This window comes from Cervus canadensis, chromosome 4, assembly GCF_019320065.1.
Source record: "Cervus canadensis isolate Bull #8, Minnesota chromosome 4, ASM1932006v1, whole genome shotgun sequence".
Classification (NCBI taxonomy): Eukaryota; Metazoa; Chordata; class Mammalia; order Artiodactyla; family Cervidae; genus Cervus; species Cervus canadensis.
The window spans coordinates 65,794,379-65,809,831 of record NC_057389.1 but is presented as its reverse complement, the minus strand read 5'-3'; the positions used below and the strand labels follow the sequence as shown (position 1 = coordinate 65,809,831).

General features: G+C 38.1%; 1 protein-coding gene across 1 annotated transcript; it reads left to right on the top strand.

Annotated features, from left to right (window-relative positions):
- The first annotated feature begins 11,053 nt into the window (after nucleotides 1-11,053).
- Nucleotides 11,054-12,028, top strand: LOC122440852 (olfactory receptor 2T11-like). The gene has a single exon (XM_043467541.1). It carries the CDS (start codon nucleotides 11,054-11,056, stop codon nucleotides 12,026-12,028), a length of 975 nt encoding a protein of 324 aa, XP_043323476.1.
- The last annotated feature ends 3,425 nt before the right edge of the window (nucleotides 12,029-15,453 follow it).

Below are 15,453 nucleotides of genomic sequence, written 5' to 3'. Positions count from 1 at the left end.
CCTCTGAAAGGACTCTTTCGGGGGTTGCTGCCAGAATTTCCAGAACCAAAGAAGGGAAAACCAACTGGGGCTTCTTATAATTCAGTGTGTCGACTTTCTACTGATGTAGCCATGCATGAATATTTTTCCAAACCAGAGTACATTTTGTTCAACATCTACATAAACAAAGTGCTAGTGTTGTGTCAGGCAGAGGAAGAGCAAATTTCCAGCTTCATGGAGTCTGAGGATCTGGGAAATGATAGGTTTTTAAGCAGAATTTTAGCCAAGTCTCAGTGTTAGTGCTGTGTATGTGTGCTCAGTTCTAGTTCTCTCTCTAGTATTTAGAAGTACTTGGTCACTCTAATTTTAGGTTATTGAGTGTTCTTTTAGAATGATTAAACTTGTCTCTGGGTCTTCCCTTGTGGTTCAGTGACGAAGAACCCACTTGTTAATGCAGGGCATGCAAGTTTGATTCCTGGTTTAGAAAGATTCCCTGGAGAAGGAAATGGCAACACACTCCAGTACTCTTGCTTGGAAAATCCCATGGACGGAGGAGCCCAGTAGGCTACAGTCCACAGGGGTGCAAAGAGTCAGACACGACTGAGTGACTTCACTTCACTTCACTTCCAAATACCAGTTGCATACTTGCAAGATGTCAGGTACTGTTCTTAATCATTGGGAAAATATGAAGGGAAAACATTTCCCATTTTTCAAAACATATTCAACTGCATTATCTGATTTTGATTCTGATCTTCACAAGTTCTACCAAGTATTTTGAGAAGGCAGTAGCCTCATGGGAGATACAGAAGCTATGTTTATAGCAAATTATAGCCTCGCGTAAGCAAGACGCAGATGAGAGACTCAGAACCATATCTTCTGACTTCTGGTCTTGTGATTTTGTGCCAAACCTTGCTATTCTTCGATAGACAGTTTCCAAAGGAGGGAAGCATGTGACACAATATGAAACTGCCAGCTCGCTAATCCTGATAATGACCTGGAAGGAAAAAATCCCTCTGTGAATAACATGAAGATAAAATCTATGTTCAGTATCTGTCATGTGCCAGCTAGGTTGGTCTACCAAGGACCTGATGTTCCATGCTAAGAGGTATGCAGATTCTATCTGGAGTCTTTCTACAGTTGAGGGCTATGGTCATAAATTTATTCTTCCACATATTTATTTTACACAAATGAATTAAAATGCATATATGTATAATATGAAAAATGTAATAACAGATGATATGTAGTCTACTTGGTAAATAACTCTATTAAATCCTTTTAAATACCAAGAAAGTGTTCAGACATAAAAGAATGATCATCAATACTGAAAATACTTATTGAATAGTGTGGAGAAAAGAATGCAGACCTTGTTGCCAAAAAAACGACAGTTCAGTCCTGTCAAGTTAGACTACTCACTTTGTATAAAGTGATGTCCTGCCAACAGTTTTGATACCCATGTGAAATGAAACATTTAGAACTTCAGACAATGTCCTTGTTCATGTAAATCACTCTGAAAATAAGTGATTTACATGAGGCAGGGTAATTGTAATAATGGATGCTTTTATGACATTGAAAGTTTATTTAACTCAACAGACTGATTCATATGTAATTTCCTTAAACCAGAGCTATTTCTAATTTTCTTTTTAAGTTGGAATTGTTTTGAGGATAGGTCTGATTAAATCAGCATGTTTATCATGGTCTTGCCAAATATATACCAAACACATGGTGGTTTCAGAATCCAAGAGAATTGAATTTAGAAATATTTATGGTTTCTTTTTAACTGTATTATTTTGATTCAGATAATTATTTCAGAATATAATGGTGATGAATATGTGTAGCATAGACTATTATTCTAGATTTTTAAGTTTATTCAGTTTTATTAGATTTCCTGATCACATAAGCAAGGACAAGGATCTTGATTTTTGTTCTCTGATGCATCCCAAGTACCAATAAAGTTTTTCTGATATAAAATATTATTAGTTTGGATGAATGAATGTCATTTAATTTTAGAAGGCTTCATACTTGAAAATACATATTTTAATGGTTATGCAATTCATCTATTTTCTTCTTTATTGGAACTCCAGATTTGAAGATTTACAATGAAAACTGAAAATTAAAGAAATTAGGTAGCTTTTACACAGAATTTTCCATCAAGGGTAAAGCTGAAACTGAAGGAAACTTACTTAAATTCTTTCCAGCTTCACCAATTCTGATGTTATTTCTATTAAAGCATTTTAAAATTATGGAACCTGAAAAAAGGCATTATTAGTTTTTGCTGATTTTTTCATAGATAGCCATCCTCTTTTGGAGCCAGTAAGAAGTAAGTTTCATAGTTAGGCATTTGACAGAAAGATGCTTTTATCTATATTGGCTGAAAACTTGAGATGTTAGAACAAGTCTTATGATTACACATACCAATTGACATTATCTAAATTGTTCTTTTCCTGAATTTCCACAGTGTTTCTCCACAGCAGTGATTTTTAATCAGTAGTCAATAACCTTAGTAAGATAAAATACAGAAACAAGCTTGAACACAGCTAATCCCATGTCTCTGAACTTCGCCATCTGTAAAATTGATGAAGTTGCAACAGAGATCTGTTTTCCTAATCCCTGGATATGTTGTGGGAAAACTTTCAAGAGAGAAAAGTGAATTCAAATTTAAGTAAGAATGAGCTTCCTGTAAATAGTGGTCCTTTCTAATAGAAGGATTATAAAAATGCTTATATTTGTATTTTTTAAGAACAAGATTGCAACATATGCTGTGCATAGATTAGATGGTCTCAGTCTCAAGACAGAACTGGTTTGGTGCCATTTTTAATTGAAAATAAAGGTTTTTATAGTACTAGATTTATAATCTAGAAACTGTATAATTATTTTAACTCTAAATGTTTGCATTAAGGAGAATTAGACTAAAGGGACGAAAATTACTATAAAAGAGTTATATATACTGACCATTTCCAAATTCAGAAATCAGAACCATTTTCATTCTAGAGCCTGTTCTTTTCCCCCAATTACCAAAGTGGGGAGTTATTTATTTAAAGTGAACATAAAATTAAGTGAATATATACATTTCCATAACATTATTAGGTGCCAGATACTATTATGAGGGCCTTATACAAAGTCCTCCGAGTATCCCTGAAGATAGGGGCTGCTCTGATGCACTTTTGATGAGTAACAAACTTAGAAAGGGAATCTTGCAGTGTCATATGGTTAGTAAATGACAGATACTGGATTTTCACCCAGGTCAGTGAGGTACAGGTTCTATATAGAGTTCAGATTAAACTGTGTGAAGAGCAAAGGGTAAGCTGATATCTAAGAGTTTGAAGTGATTGTAGAAAACTGGGAAATTTACAAAGCAAAAAAATTGTTTACACCAATGAAAAAGTCTCTATCACTTATGGGAATTCATTTGTTTATATTTCTCCCATCTTTGATAATTTCCCCTTTTAACTTTTTCTAATATGTTATATGTTTACAAATTCACATTTTCTGAGGATTTTGATGTGAGTCCCTATGAATGTAACTTATAGAGACTAAAGTGCATATTATAAAGCCAGAAGCACATGTATGTATGTATGTGAAAGTTGTTCAGTCGTGTCCAAATCTTTGTGACCCCATGGACTATACAGTCCACGGAATTCTCCAGGCCAGAATACTGGAGTGGATAGCCTTTCCCTTCTCCAGGGGATCTTCCCAACCCAGGGATCAAACCCAGGTATCCCACATTGCAGGTGGATTCTTTGCCAGCTGAGCCACAAGGGAAGCCCAAGAATACTGGAGTGGGTAGCCTGTCCCTTCTGTAGTGGATCTGCCCAACCCAGGAATCGAACCGGGGTTTCCTGCATGCAGGCAGATTCTTTACCAACTGAGCTATCAGGGAAGCCCCCAGAAACACATACTTCAGATGAAATCTTGCAATATGGAAGATTAAGAGTCAGAAGGAATTAGGTGAATTGTGTTCTGAAATATAGGGGCAGATGTGGGTAGGATTCTGGAATAAATTTAATACATCTTAGTCACCTTACTGATGTTTAAAAACCAAGAATAGGAAAATTCTAGGTATTTTTGATCAAGATGTAAATAGAGGCTTATTCTTGACTTAAAATTAAATCATTTTTACAGATATAATCAATGATTGTAGTAAGATGGAAAATATAGTCACGGTCAAATAGATGTCACTGGCAACTCCATCATCAGTGACACTTTGATTTACTTCATAATTATTCATGTATGCACACACATATATATACATACATATATATGCATATACAAAAGGACATTAAAAATATATATGCTTGTGTATATACATCTTTATCACATATATATTTGTGATAATTAGTGATACACATGTCCTTATATATATTTTGTATTTCTCTATAATTACAGATTATATGTATAAGAATATTTTTAGTAAAGAGAGGAAAAAATATACCTAATAGCATCTGCTATTGTACACACACAAAAGTTTTATATATATATATTATGATTGCGTGCGTGCCAAGTCGCTTCAGTCATGTTCAACTTTGCAATGCCATGGACTACAGTCTGCCAGGCTCCTTTATCATGGGGGTTCTCCGGGCAAGAATACTGGAGTGGGTTGCCATGCCCTCCTCCAGGGGATCTTCCCAGCCCAGGGAATGAACCCATGTCTCTTTTGGCTCCTGCATTGCTGGTGGATTCTTTACCACTGAGCCACCTGGGAAGCCCCCTATATGATTAGATATTTATACCTGAATGTATATATGCATTATGGATATAAAGTATATAAGGAGATTGCAGTAAAAAGGGAAAGTGTCTGTTGCTCAGTCATGTATGACTCTTTGTTACCCCATGGACTGAAGCACACCAGTTTTCCCTGTCCTTCATCATTTCCCGGAGCTTACTCAAACTTCTGTCCACTGAGTCATTGATGCCATCCAGTCATCTTGTCCTCTGTCAACACCTTTTCCTCCTGCCTTCAGTCTTTCCCTGCGTGAGGCTCTTTTCCATTGAGCTAGCTCTTCACATTAGGTGGCCAAAGTGGGAGCTTTAGTTTAGTTATCAGCCCTTCCAATGAGTATTCAGGATTGCTTTCCTTTAGGATTCACTGGTTTGATCTCCTTACAGTCCAAGGGACTCTCAAGAGTCTTCTCCAACACCACAATTCAAAAGCAGCAATTCTTTGACTTTCAGCTTTCTTTATGGTCCAACTCTCACATCCATACATGACTAATGGAAAAAACATAGCTTTGACTATAGGGTCTTTGCCAGCAAAGTAATGTCTCTGCTTTTTAATATGCTGTCTAGGTTGGTCATAATTTTTCTTCCAAGGAGCAAGGGTCTTTTAATTTCATGGCTGCAGTCACCACCCACAGTGATTTTGGAGTCTAAGAAAATAAAGTCTGCCACTGTTTCTAGTGTCTCCCCATCTATTTGCCATAAAGGGACCAGATGCCATGATCTTAATTTTTTGAATGTTGAGTTTTAAGCCAGTTTTTCACTCTCCTCTTTCACCTTCATCAAGAGGCTCTTTAATTCTTCTTCACATACTTTCTGCCATAAGGATGCTGTCATCTGCATATCTGAGGTTACCGATATTTCTCCCAGCAATCTTGATTCCAGCTTATGCTTCATCCAGCCTGGCATTTTGCAAGACATACTCTGCATGTAAGTTAAATGGCAGGGTGACAATATGCAGCCTTGATGTATACCTTTTCCCAGTTTTGAACCAGTCCGTTGTTCCATGTCCAGTTGCTTCTTGACCTGCATACAGCTTTCTCAAGAAATGTTTTGCACAGTGGTTTTATTTAAAGCTAAGTTAAATCTGTTATATATCTGTTAACTGAATATAACAGTGAATTAATTCTATATTTTTGAAACTTGAAGTATAATTGCTTTACAATGCTGTGCTAGTTTCTGCTGGACAATGAAGTGAATCAGCTATATCCCCTCCCTCTTGAACCTCCTTCCCATCCCTCTACCCCCATTCCACACATCTCAGTCACCACAAAACACCAAGCTGAGCTCTCTGGGCTATGCAATAGGTTCTCACTAGTTATCTGGTTTACACATGGCAGTGCACATATGTCAATCACAGTCCCTCAGTTCATTCCCCTCTCATCCCTCCCTCCAGGTCTACATGTCCATTCTCTTCTTGAGTCTCTACTGCTGCACTGCAAATCAACTCATCTGTACCAATTTCATAAATTCCACATATATGCATTAATATATGATACTCATTTTTTCTCTTTCTGATTTACTTCACTCTGCATGACATACTTTAGATCCACTCATGTTTCTACAAATGACCCAATTTTGCTTCTTTTTATGACTGAGTAATGTTCTGTTGTGTATATGCACCACATCGTTATCCATTCCTCTGTTGATGGACATTTAAGTTGTTTCCATGTCCTGGCTGTTGTAAATAGTGCTGCAATGAACGTTGAGGTGTATGTATCTTTTGGAATTATGGTTTTCTCAAGTTATGTATCCAATAATGGCATTGTTGGGTCATATGGTAGTTCTATTTTTAGTTTTCAAGGCATCTCCATACTATTCTCTGTAGTGACTACATCAAATCATATTCCCACAAACAGAGCAAGTGGGTTCCCTTTTCTCCATACCTTCTCCATTATTTAATGTTTATAGATGTTTTTTATGATGGCCATTCTGACCAGTGTGAGGAGATACCTCACTGTAGTTTTCAGTTACATTTATCTAATAATTAGTGATGTTAAGCATCTTTTCATGTGCTTTTTAGCCATCTATATGTCTTCTTTGGAGAAATATCTATTTAGGAATTGTGTCCATTTTTGATCGAGATTTTTTTTTTATATTAAGACTCATGAGCTGTGTATTTTGAAAATTAATCCATTGTGCATTATTAATACACAATTTTTCTGATAATAGTGAAAACTTGATGCTAAGAAAAATCATGCAGAATTATTTTCTCCACTTTTATCTGTGTAACCAAGGTGAGTTCAAATTATATTATTAGCATTCACAATATAATCTCTAGGTAGATAATAACATCTGAAAGTACAGTTATCTTTTATACATTATTTGGGACATATTGAATGAAGAGCTGTCACAACAAACCAGATTCAGAAGAGTGAAGTTGCCTGTGTGCTAAGTCACTTCAGTTGTGTCTGACTATGAACTGTAGACTGCCAGGCTCCTCTGTCCATGGGCTTCTCCAAGCAAGAATACTGGAGTGGGTTAACATGCCCTCCTCCAGGGGCTCTTCATGAACCAGGGATCAAGCCTGACTCATTTATGTCTCCTGCATTGGCAGGCAGGTTCTTTACCACTAGTACCACCTGGGAACCCCAATAGACAGGTGAGTTCCTTTTTATAAAAGAATGTGATTTTAAATCACAGAGAGAAATTTTCTTAAATTTGCTTACACCTCAATAATTAAGATGTACAATTTGCATTGCTGTTGGTTTTTAGATACTTTTGATGTTTTTCTGCGATTTAGAACTAAGTGTATTAGCGTATATGGGTGAATCCTATTTTATAATGGTGCTAATTTGGATTAAAGATAAACACAAAGGCATAACATTTTAATTTTCACTTTAGTGCATTTTATAGAGCATATTTGGGTGTATTTTAAAGGAATTCTACTGAAAATACATCATCTTTAAAACCAAAAAAAATGCATTTTATTAACTGCATATGTTTAATAGTCATTTAAATATTCAACAAAATTACCATATGCTAAACATTTTACATTTTAAAAGTATATGGTAAGCAAACAGGCAAGTATCCTTGCTCATATTGATCTTACTGTCTAGTGTGAAGGAGAGAAATACATAATAAGGTGAATATGTACAAGAAATAGTGTTAAGGAATAAGAAAAATATTTAAAGTAATCTAGTCCTACAGAATAGATCCTTCTGAGAAGTTGAACCTTGAGGAAAGATCTGAAACACATGAAGAGATGACCATATACAGAGGTGAGGAGGACAACCAGATCTGGGTTAGAGCAGAAACAAAGGACTTGGGCTGGGAAACTCCCACAAAGTAAGGACAAAGAATCAGTAAGGACGTCATAGAACTGCAGCATTAGGACAAATGCATTGCAGGCAGAAGAAAATGATTTCAGAGGGTGAAACTGTCACACATCAATGGGTCTTAAAGAGGCGCATGAAGTGCGATAGTAGAGTTTTGAGCATAAAGTGACCTGGTCTGATGTCGGTTTCTCAAGATTATTTTGCTGAGCCTAGAACAAAGAATAAGTAAATGGTAAGAAAGCTATCAGAAAAAAACTAGGAAGAAGTTGAACATTTTATTCCTCATGCCCAAACAAATTTTTTTAACACTTTGTGATATTGTGAGGTTAATAAGAAATATATATTTGGTTTTCATCCCCATTCCTGGCACAGAGATTCTAAAACCCTGAGAATTTCATAAATACAAAGAGTCATTCAGGTGTCTTTTGCTATTTTAAAGAAATCCCTTTCAGCCACACCTGAATTTATGTTACTAAGCTTACTTATGTATGGAAAGCCCTAAGGATGTATGCAAGCCAAGTCACTTCAGTTGTGTCCGACTCTTTGTGACACTATAGACTGCAGCCCACCAGGCTTCTCTGTCTATGGGATTCTCCAGGCAAGAATACTGGAGTGGGGTGCATGTCCTCCTCCAGGAGATCTTCCCAATCCAGGAATCAAACCTTCATCTTTAATGTTTCCAGCACTGGCAGGTAGGTTCTTTACCACTAGCACTCCTAGGAAGACTCCCACCCGCCAAGAATGGGAGTTGGTTACTAAGAAACTAACCATAACATTAGAGCTTTGGAATTTTTAAAAAAATTTTTTTAATTTATTTTTTAATTGAAGGAAAATTGTTTTTCATTTTCATGTCGGTTTCTGCCATTTATAACTTTCAAAATCCTACCTCTTAGATCTCCAAGGACAAGAGGGTTTAGAGGTTTAATTAATGACAAATGACTAATGGCTTCTTCCTACACATCTTGTATTATGTATCTCTTCCAGCTTGTTATTCCTGAGGTACATTCTAGTCAATTTAGTAAGTAAAATGTTTTTCTGAGTTCTCTGAAACATTCTAGAGAATTTAATTGAATTCTTAGAGAATTATCGCGGAAAACTCCAATATACGGCCAATAATTTAGAAGCACTGGAGATGACCTGTACTTGTGATTGGCATCTGAAATGAGGTCACTTTTAGGGAACTGAACCTTTAACCTGTGGACTCTTAGACTATTATACAGGTGAGGTGAAGAAGTGAAAGCCGTTCAGTCCTGTCGGACTCTTTGTGACCCCATAGACTATAGTCCGTGGAATTCTCCAGGCCAGAATACTGAAGTGGGTAGCTTTCCCTTCTCCAGGGGATCTTCCCAACCCAGGGATCAAACCCAGGTCTCCCACATTGTAGGCAGATTCTTTACCAGTTGAGCCACAAGGGAAGCCCAAGAATACTGGAGTGGGTAGCTTATCCCTTCTCCAGGGGATCTTCCCAACCCAGGAATTGAACTGGGGTCTCCTGAATTGCAGGAGAATTCTTTACCAACTGAGCTATCAGATACAGGTAGATAGTGTTATAAGATACCAGGGTTTCCCCAGTGGCTCAGAGGTAAACGGTTTGATCCCTGGGTCAGGAATATCCCCTGGAGGAGGATATGGTAACACACTCCAGTATGCTTATTGGAGAATGCAATGGACAGAGGGGCCTGGCAGACTACAGTCCATAGTGTCTCAAGAGTCGGACACAACTGAAGCAACTTAGCATGCATGCATGACACAAAGCTAGTGTCTGGAGAGGCATACTTCTTGGTAAAGGGGAGAACCCACACATATTTGGTAGCCAGAAGTCTCAGAAATGAAAGTATTGAGAGTAGAGAAGACACACAGGAGATTCTTTTTTCCTTTACTCTGGTCACAACTCAAGGTTTTTATTCTGCTCACCTTTAAACATCCAAATAAGCAATGATTCAATCATTTTTTTTCTCTAACTAGTTGTCAACTGAAAAACAAAATGCACAATGTGAGAATTGCAAGTTAAGTTTTACTGGGGTGAAATAAGGACTGCTGCCTGGGAGACAGCACCTCAGATAGCTCTGAGAAACTGCTCTAAAAGGTAGAGGGAAAGGATAGTATATATATATGTGTGTGTGTGATTTTGGTAAAGAGGGGAATGCAATTAAGCACATGCAATCAAGCACATATTTTGTGTAGAAAGCTTCTACTGGTCTCTGAAGCTTCTCCTAGTCCTGAGAAGCAATCATCATCCAGAAGAATTTTAGTGCTTTTCTAGATATGAGGAGATCAAGAATTGGGCTCATAAAACCAGTTCTTGAGAATATCTAACTATCTGAAAACTTGTCCTGCCAGTTTTCCCAGAGCACAGAGTGCTTCATTTCTGCTCTCTACCCTGAACTACTTCAGGGGGTGTTGGAGGTCAACAACAGCACCAACAGCAGCACATGATTTAGTCCTTATAGAGGTGGAAGGCAAGTGCCTGTGTGTGTCATTGTCGCTCAGTTCTGTCTGGCTCTTTGTGACCCCATGGACTGCATCCCTCCAGGGTTCTCTGTCCATGGAATTCTCCAGGCAAGAGTACTGGAGTGGGTAGCCAGTCCCTTCTTCAGGGAATTTCCCAACCCAGGGATCAAACCCGGGTCTATTGCATTGAAGGGAGATTACTGTCTGAGCCACCAGGGAAACACAAGTGTTCATGACTAATGCCAATTTGTAGTTGACACAGTGTTCATTTAACCCAACTATGAGACAAACAAGATTCTGAAGGCTAAAAATGCAGAATAAATAGGGCAGATATAATTAAAACTCTAGATATGAGCAAATACAGATTTTATTTTGCATAAACTATGTATCATAACATATATATGAGCACAGTATAAAATGGGTCGTTTTCCAAAAAGAAGAAACATATCTCTAGCTACTGATTTAAGACATCTCTGGGTCTGATTTTCTCTAGCATTATGACTGGAAAATTTTATCTGAACCATGGCCTCTAGATGTCATCTCCATTGTGAGTTTCTCAGTTACAGGAAATGTTTTCTGTCTCTTTTTTCCCTCTGCTATTTGTGGCTTCCTATTCCTTGGCATTGTCATAGATGGTGGAAATGAAGAATAGAAATTCAACCTCTGACTTTATCCTCCTGGGGCTTCTGCTCAACAGTAAATTTACAGGGATTGTCTTTGCAGTTATTTTGGCTATTTTTGTGGTGGCTGTAACTGCAAATCTGGTCATGATATTCTTGATTCACATGGATTCCCATCTCGATACCCCCATGTACTTCCTGCTCAGCCAACTGTCTATCATGGACACCCTTTTCATTTGTACTACTGTCCCAAAGCTTCTAGTCAACATGGTTTCTAATGAGAAGACCATTTCCTTTGTGGCCTGTGGCATCCAGCTCTTCCTCTACTTGACCATGATGGGATCAGAGTTCTTCCTGTTGGGCCTCATGGCCTATGACCGCTATGTGGCTGTCTGCAACCCTCTTAGGTACCCCGTGTTGATGAACCGCAGAGTGTGTCTTCTTCTGGCTGCTGGTGCCTGGTTTGGTGGATCCCTGGATGGCTTTCTGCTCACCCCTCTCACCATGAATGTCCCATACTGTGGATCCCACAGGATTGATCACTTCTTCTGTGAGATCCCTGCAGTTCTCAGATTGGCCTGTGCTGATACATCTTTGTATGAAACCTTAATGTATATCTGCTGTGTGCTCATGTTACTCATCCCCATCTCTATTATCTCAACCTCCTACTCCCTCATTTTGTTAACTGTCCACCGCATGCGCTCTGCTGAGGGCCGGAAAAAGGCCTTTACCACTTGTTCTTCCCACTTGACTGTGGTCAGCATTTTCTATGGGGCTGCCTTCTACACTTATGTGCTGCCCAAGTCATTTCACACCCCTGAGCAAGACAAGGTAGTATCAGCCTTCTATACCATTGTCACACCCATGCTCAATCCTCTTATCTACAACCTCAGAAACAAGGATGTCATGGCAGCAATTAAAAAGATATTTGCACAATGCTTATCTGCACAGAAAGTACCCACAAAACTTTCAGTAAGCTGGGAATAGATTATTCTAATAACCTTCTTTGTGTCGTGTTTCATAAGAGATTGGTCAACTATCAAAGATTTTTTAGCGTTCACAAGTAAGAGAATTTACCTTGGCTGTTTTCTTCCTCACAGATGAAGGTAATAAAAAATATTTCATTGGTTATAGAGCGCCTTTATGGCCAACTATCAAAAACTGTATTATTAAGTAAGTTAAAGCTTCTTCTGATCTTATTTCTTACCTCTAGGAAAAAAAAGAGAAAAAAAAAAAGAAGAGCAGATATTAGAGTTCAAATCAATTCATTTTTCCTTTACACTTGCCCCATGGTTAAACAAATAAACAAAATCTTCCAAAGCTGCAAAAGTTTGGGGGCAAACACCCTGTGATTATTATTGTATCAGTATTTTAAAAAAATTACTGATTCACAAATAAAAAAGAATATAGCTACAATTTTAATCCTATTCTCTTTAATTATTGGATTTGCCTCAGTGAATTAAAAATTCTGTAATCACCTTCATATCGCTTGTGCTGAAAACAGGGACTTTCAAATTATAGGCCACAGTGAATAGTGAACAAATTAAGCTAAACAGTGTGAGTTTGTGAATGTCTGAGCTCTACATGACTACTCAAAGTGAATAGCCTCTAATATCTCACATCACAGAGCTCTAGGGTGCTTTCTTCATGTTATTTTAACAGCAAAATTCTAGGGAAGATTAACTCTATGGGAAGAACTTATACATTGCCAATATATGTGTGCTTTGATGAAATGACTTGAATGCAATTTTACTTTGGTTCAGAGATGGAAACTTCTTGAAGCATTTTCTATAACTTGGTAAGATTTGTATGGGTGTGAGAGTTGGACTATAAAGGGAGCTGAGAGCCGAAGATTTGATGCTTTTGAACTGTGGTGTTGGAGAAGACACTTGAGAGTCCCTTGGACTGCAGGGAGATCCAACCAGTCCTTCCTAAAGGAGATCAGTCCTGAGTGTTCATTGGAAGGATTGATGTTGAAGCTGAAGCTCCAATACTTTGGCCACCTGCTGCAAAGAGCTGACTCATTGGAAAAGACCCTGATGCTGGGAAAGACTGAAGGTAGGAGGAGAAAGGGATAACAGAGGATGAGATGGTTGGATGGCATCACCGACATGAGTTTGGGTAAACTCCAGTAGTTGGTGATGGACAGGGGGGCCTGGGATGCTTCAGTTCATGGGGTCACAAAGTGTCAGACAGGACTGAGCAACTGAACTGAACTGAACTGGTAAGACATACATTTTCAGAGGGATCTCTATGTCTAGATTTTGGAGAATAGAGCAGGGAGCTAGGTTGGATATAGGAAGACAATTTATGTGGCTTCAAATGAAAGAAAAAGCTGGATTGAATAGGGTAGTGATACACAGGATTACATTCATGGAAAGACTGTTAGGAAAGAGTGTGAAATACAGCAAGATCCTCTATGACCCACCTCCCAGAATATTGGAAATAAAAGCAAAAATACACAAATGGGACCTAATGAAACTTAAAAGCTTTTGCACAACAAAGGAAACTATAAGCAAGGTGAAAAGACAGCCTTCAGAATGGGAGAAAATAATAGCAAGTGAAGAAACAGACAAAGGATTAATCTCAAAAATATACAAGTAACTCCTGCAGCTCAATTCCAGAGAAATAAATGATCCAGTCAAAAATTGGGCCAAAGATCTAAACAGACATTTCTCCAAAGAAGACATACAGATGGCTAACACACACACGAAAAGATGCTGAACATCACTCATTATCAGAGAAATGCAAATCAAAACCTCAATGAGGTACCATAACACGCCCGTCAAAATGTCTGCTATCCAAAAGTCTACAAGCAATACATGCTGGAGAGGGTGTGGAAAAAAGGGAACCCTCTTACACTGTTGGTGGGAATGCAAACTAGTACAGCCACTATGGAGAACAGTGTGGAGATTCCTTAAAAAACTGGAAATAGAACTGCCATATGACCCAGCAACCCCACTCCTGGGCATACACACCGAGGAAACCAGATCTGAAAGAGACACGTGCACCCCAATGTTCATCGCAGCACTGTTGATAATAGCCAGGATGTGGAAGCAACCTAGATGCCCATCAGAAGACGAATGGACAAGGAAGCTGTGGTACATATACACAATGGAATATTACTCAGCCATTAAAAAGAATTTATTTGAATTAGTTCTAATGAGATGGATGAAACTGGAGCCCATTATACAGAGTGAAGTAAGCCAGAAAGATAAAGACCAATACAGTATACTAACGCATATATATGGAATTTAAAAAGATGGTAATGATAACCCTATATGCAAAACAGAAAAAGAGACACAGATGTACAGAACAGACTTTTGGACTTTGTGGGAGAAGGCGAGGGTGGGATGTTCTGAGAGAACAGCATTGAAACAAGTATACTATCAAGGGTGAAACAGATCACCAGCCCAGGTTGGATGCGTGAGACAAGTGCTCAGGGCTGGTGCACTGGGAAGACCCAGAGGGATGGGATGGAGAGGGAGGTGGGAGGGGAGATCGGGATGGGGAATACATGTAAATCCATGGCTGATTCATGTCAATGTATGGCAAAAACCACTACAATATTGTAAAGTAATTAGCCTCCAACTAATAAAAATAAGTGAAAAAAAATGTTATACTGAATAATAAGTCAGATGCAAAAGATAATATACTGAATTATTACATTTATATAAAGTTCTAGAAAGGCAAAGCTAATCTGTAGGTGACAGAAAGTAAGTCAGTGATTACTTGATGCATCAGTGGGTTGAGAATGAACTACAAAGGCTAATAGATATGTTCTTATATTGTATAATGGGTAGTATAAAGGATGTATTCACTTGTTAAAATTCATCAAACTGTGTACTTAAAATGGGTGCATTTGATTGCATGTGAATTGCATACCAATAAAAACTATATAAAAAGAAAAAAATTTTTAAAAAGAGAGTGTGATATAAAAGATAACTCAGTGACTTGGTCTCAAGTGAAAGCTGTCTTGCTTCTCATATTATTCACTGAACCCAGTATACACAGGGCATGAGCAAGGAAGCTGCAAGAAAACCTAAAAAGCTGTAGGATTGGCAGACATGTTTATTCTATGCAGGCAACAACCAAAGTGGGTGTCTTAAGGTGGGGCTTATAAACTTGTACAGAACAAAAATGTCCCATGGCCAAGCACGTGCGTGACGCACATATGTGATGCCATAAGTGAGCTCAGCTGTTACATAACCATGCAAAGTTCATTGTTTACAGAACATAGAGGCAGAGGGTGTGAGAGTGTGGAGTGAGAGAGCCAGACTGGCCCCATCTTGTTAATTTATATACAAAGGAAGATGGAATTTCTATTTACTGAGACTGAAAACTTGGAAAAGGTCAGTTTTCATTCCAGTCACAAAGAAAGGCAATGCCAAAGAATGCTCAAACTACCACAC

Excerpts from the sequence above, each read along its gene's own strand:
- LOC122440852 (XM_043467541.1), top strand. The coding sequence starts at position 11,054 with ATGGTGGAAATGAAGAATAGAAATTCAACCTCTGACTTTATCCTCCTG.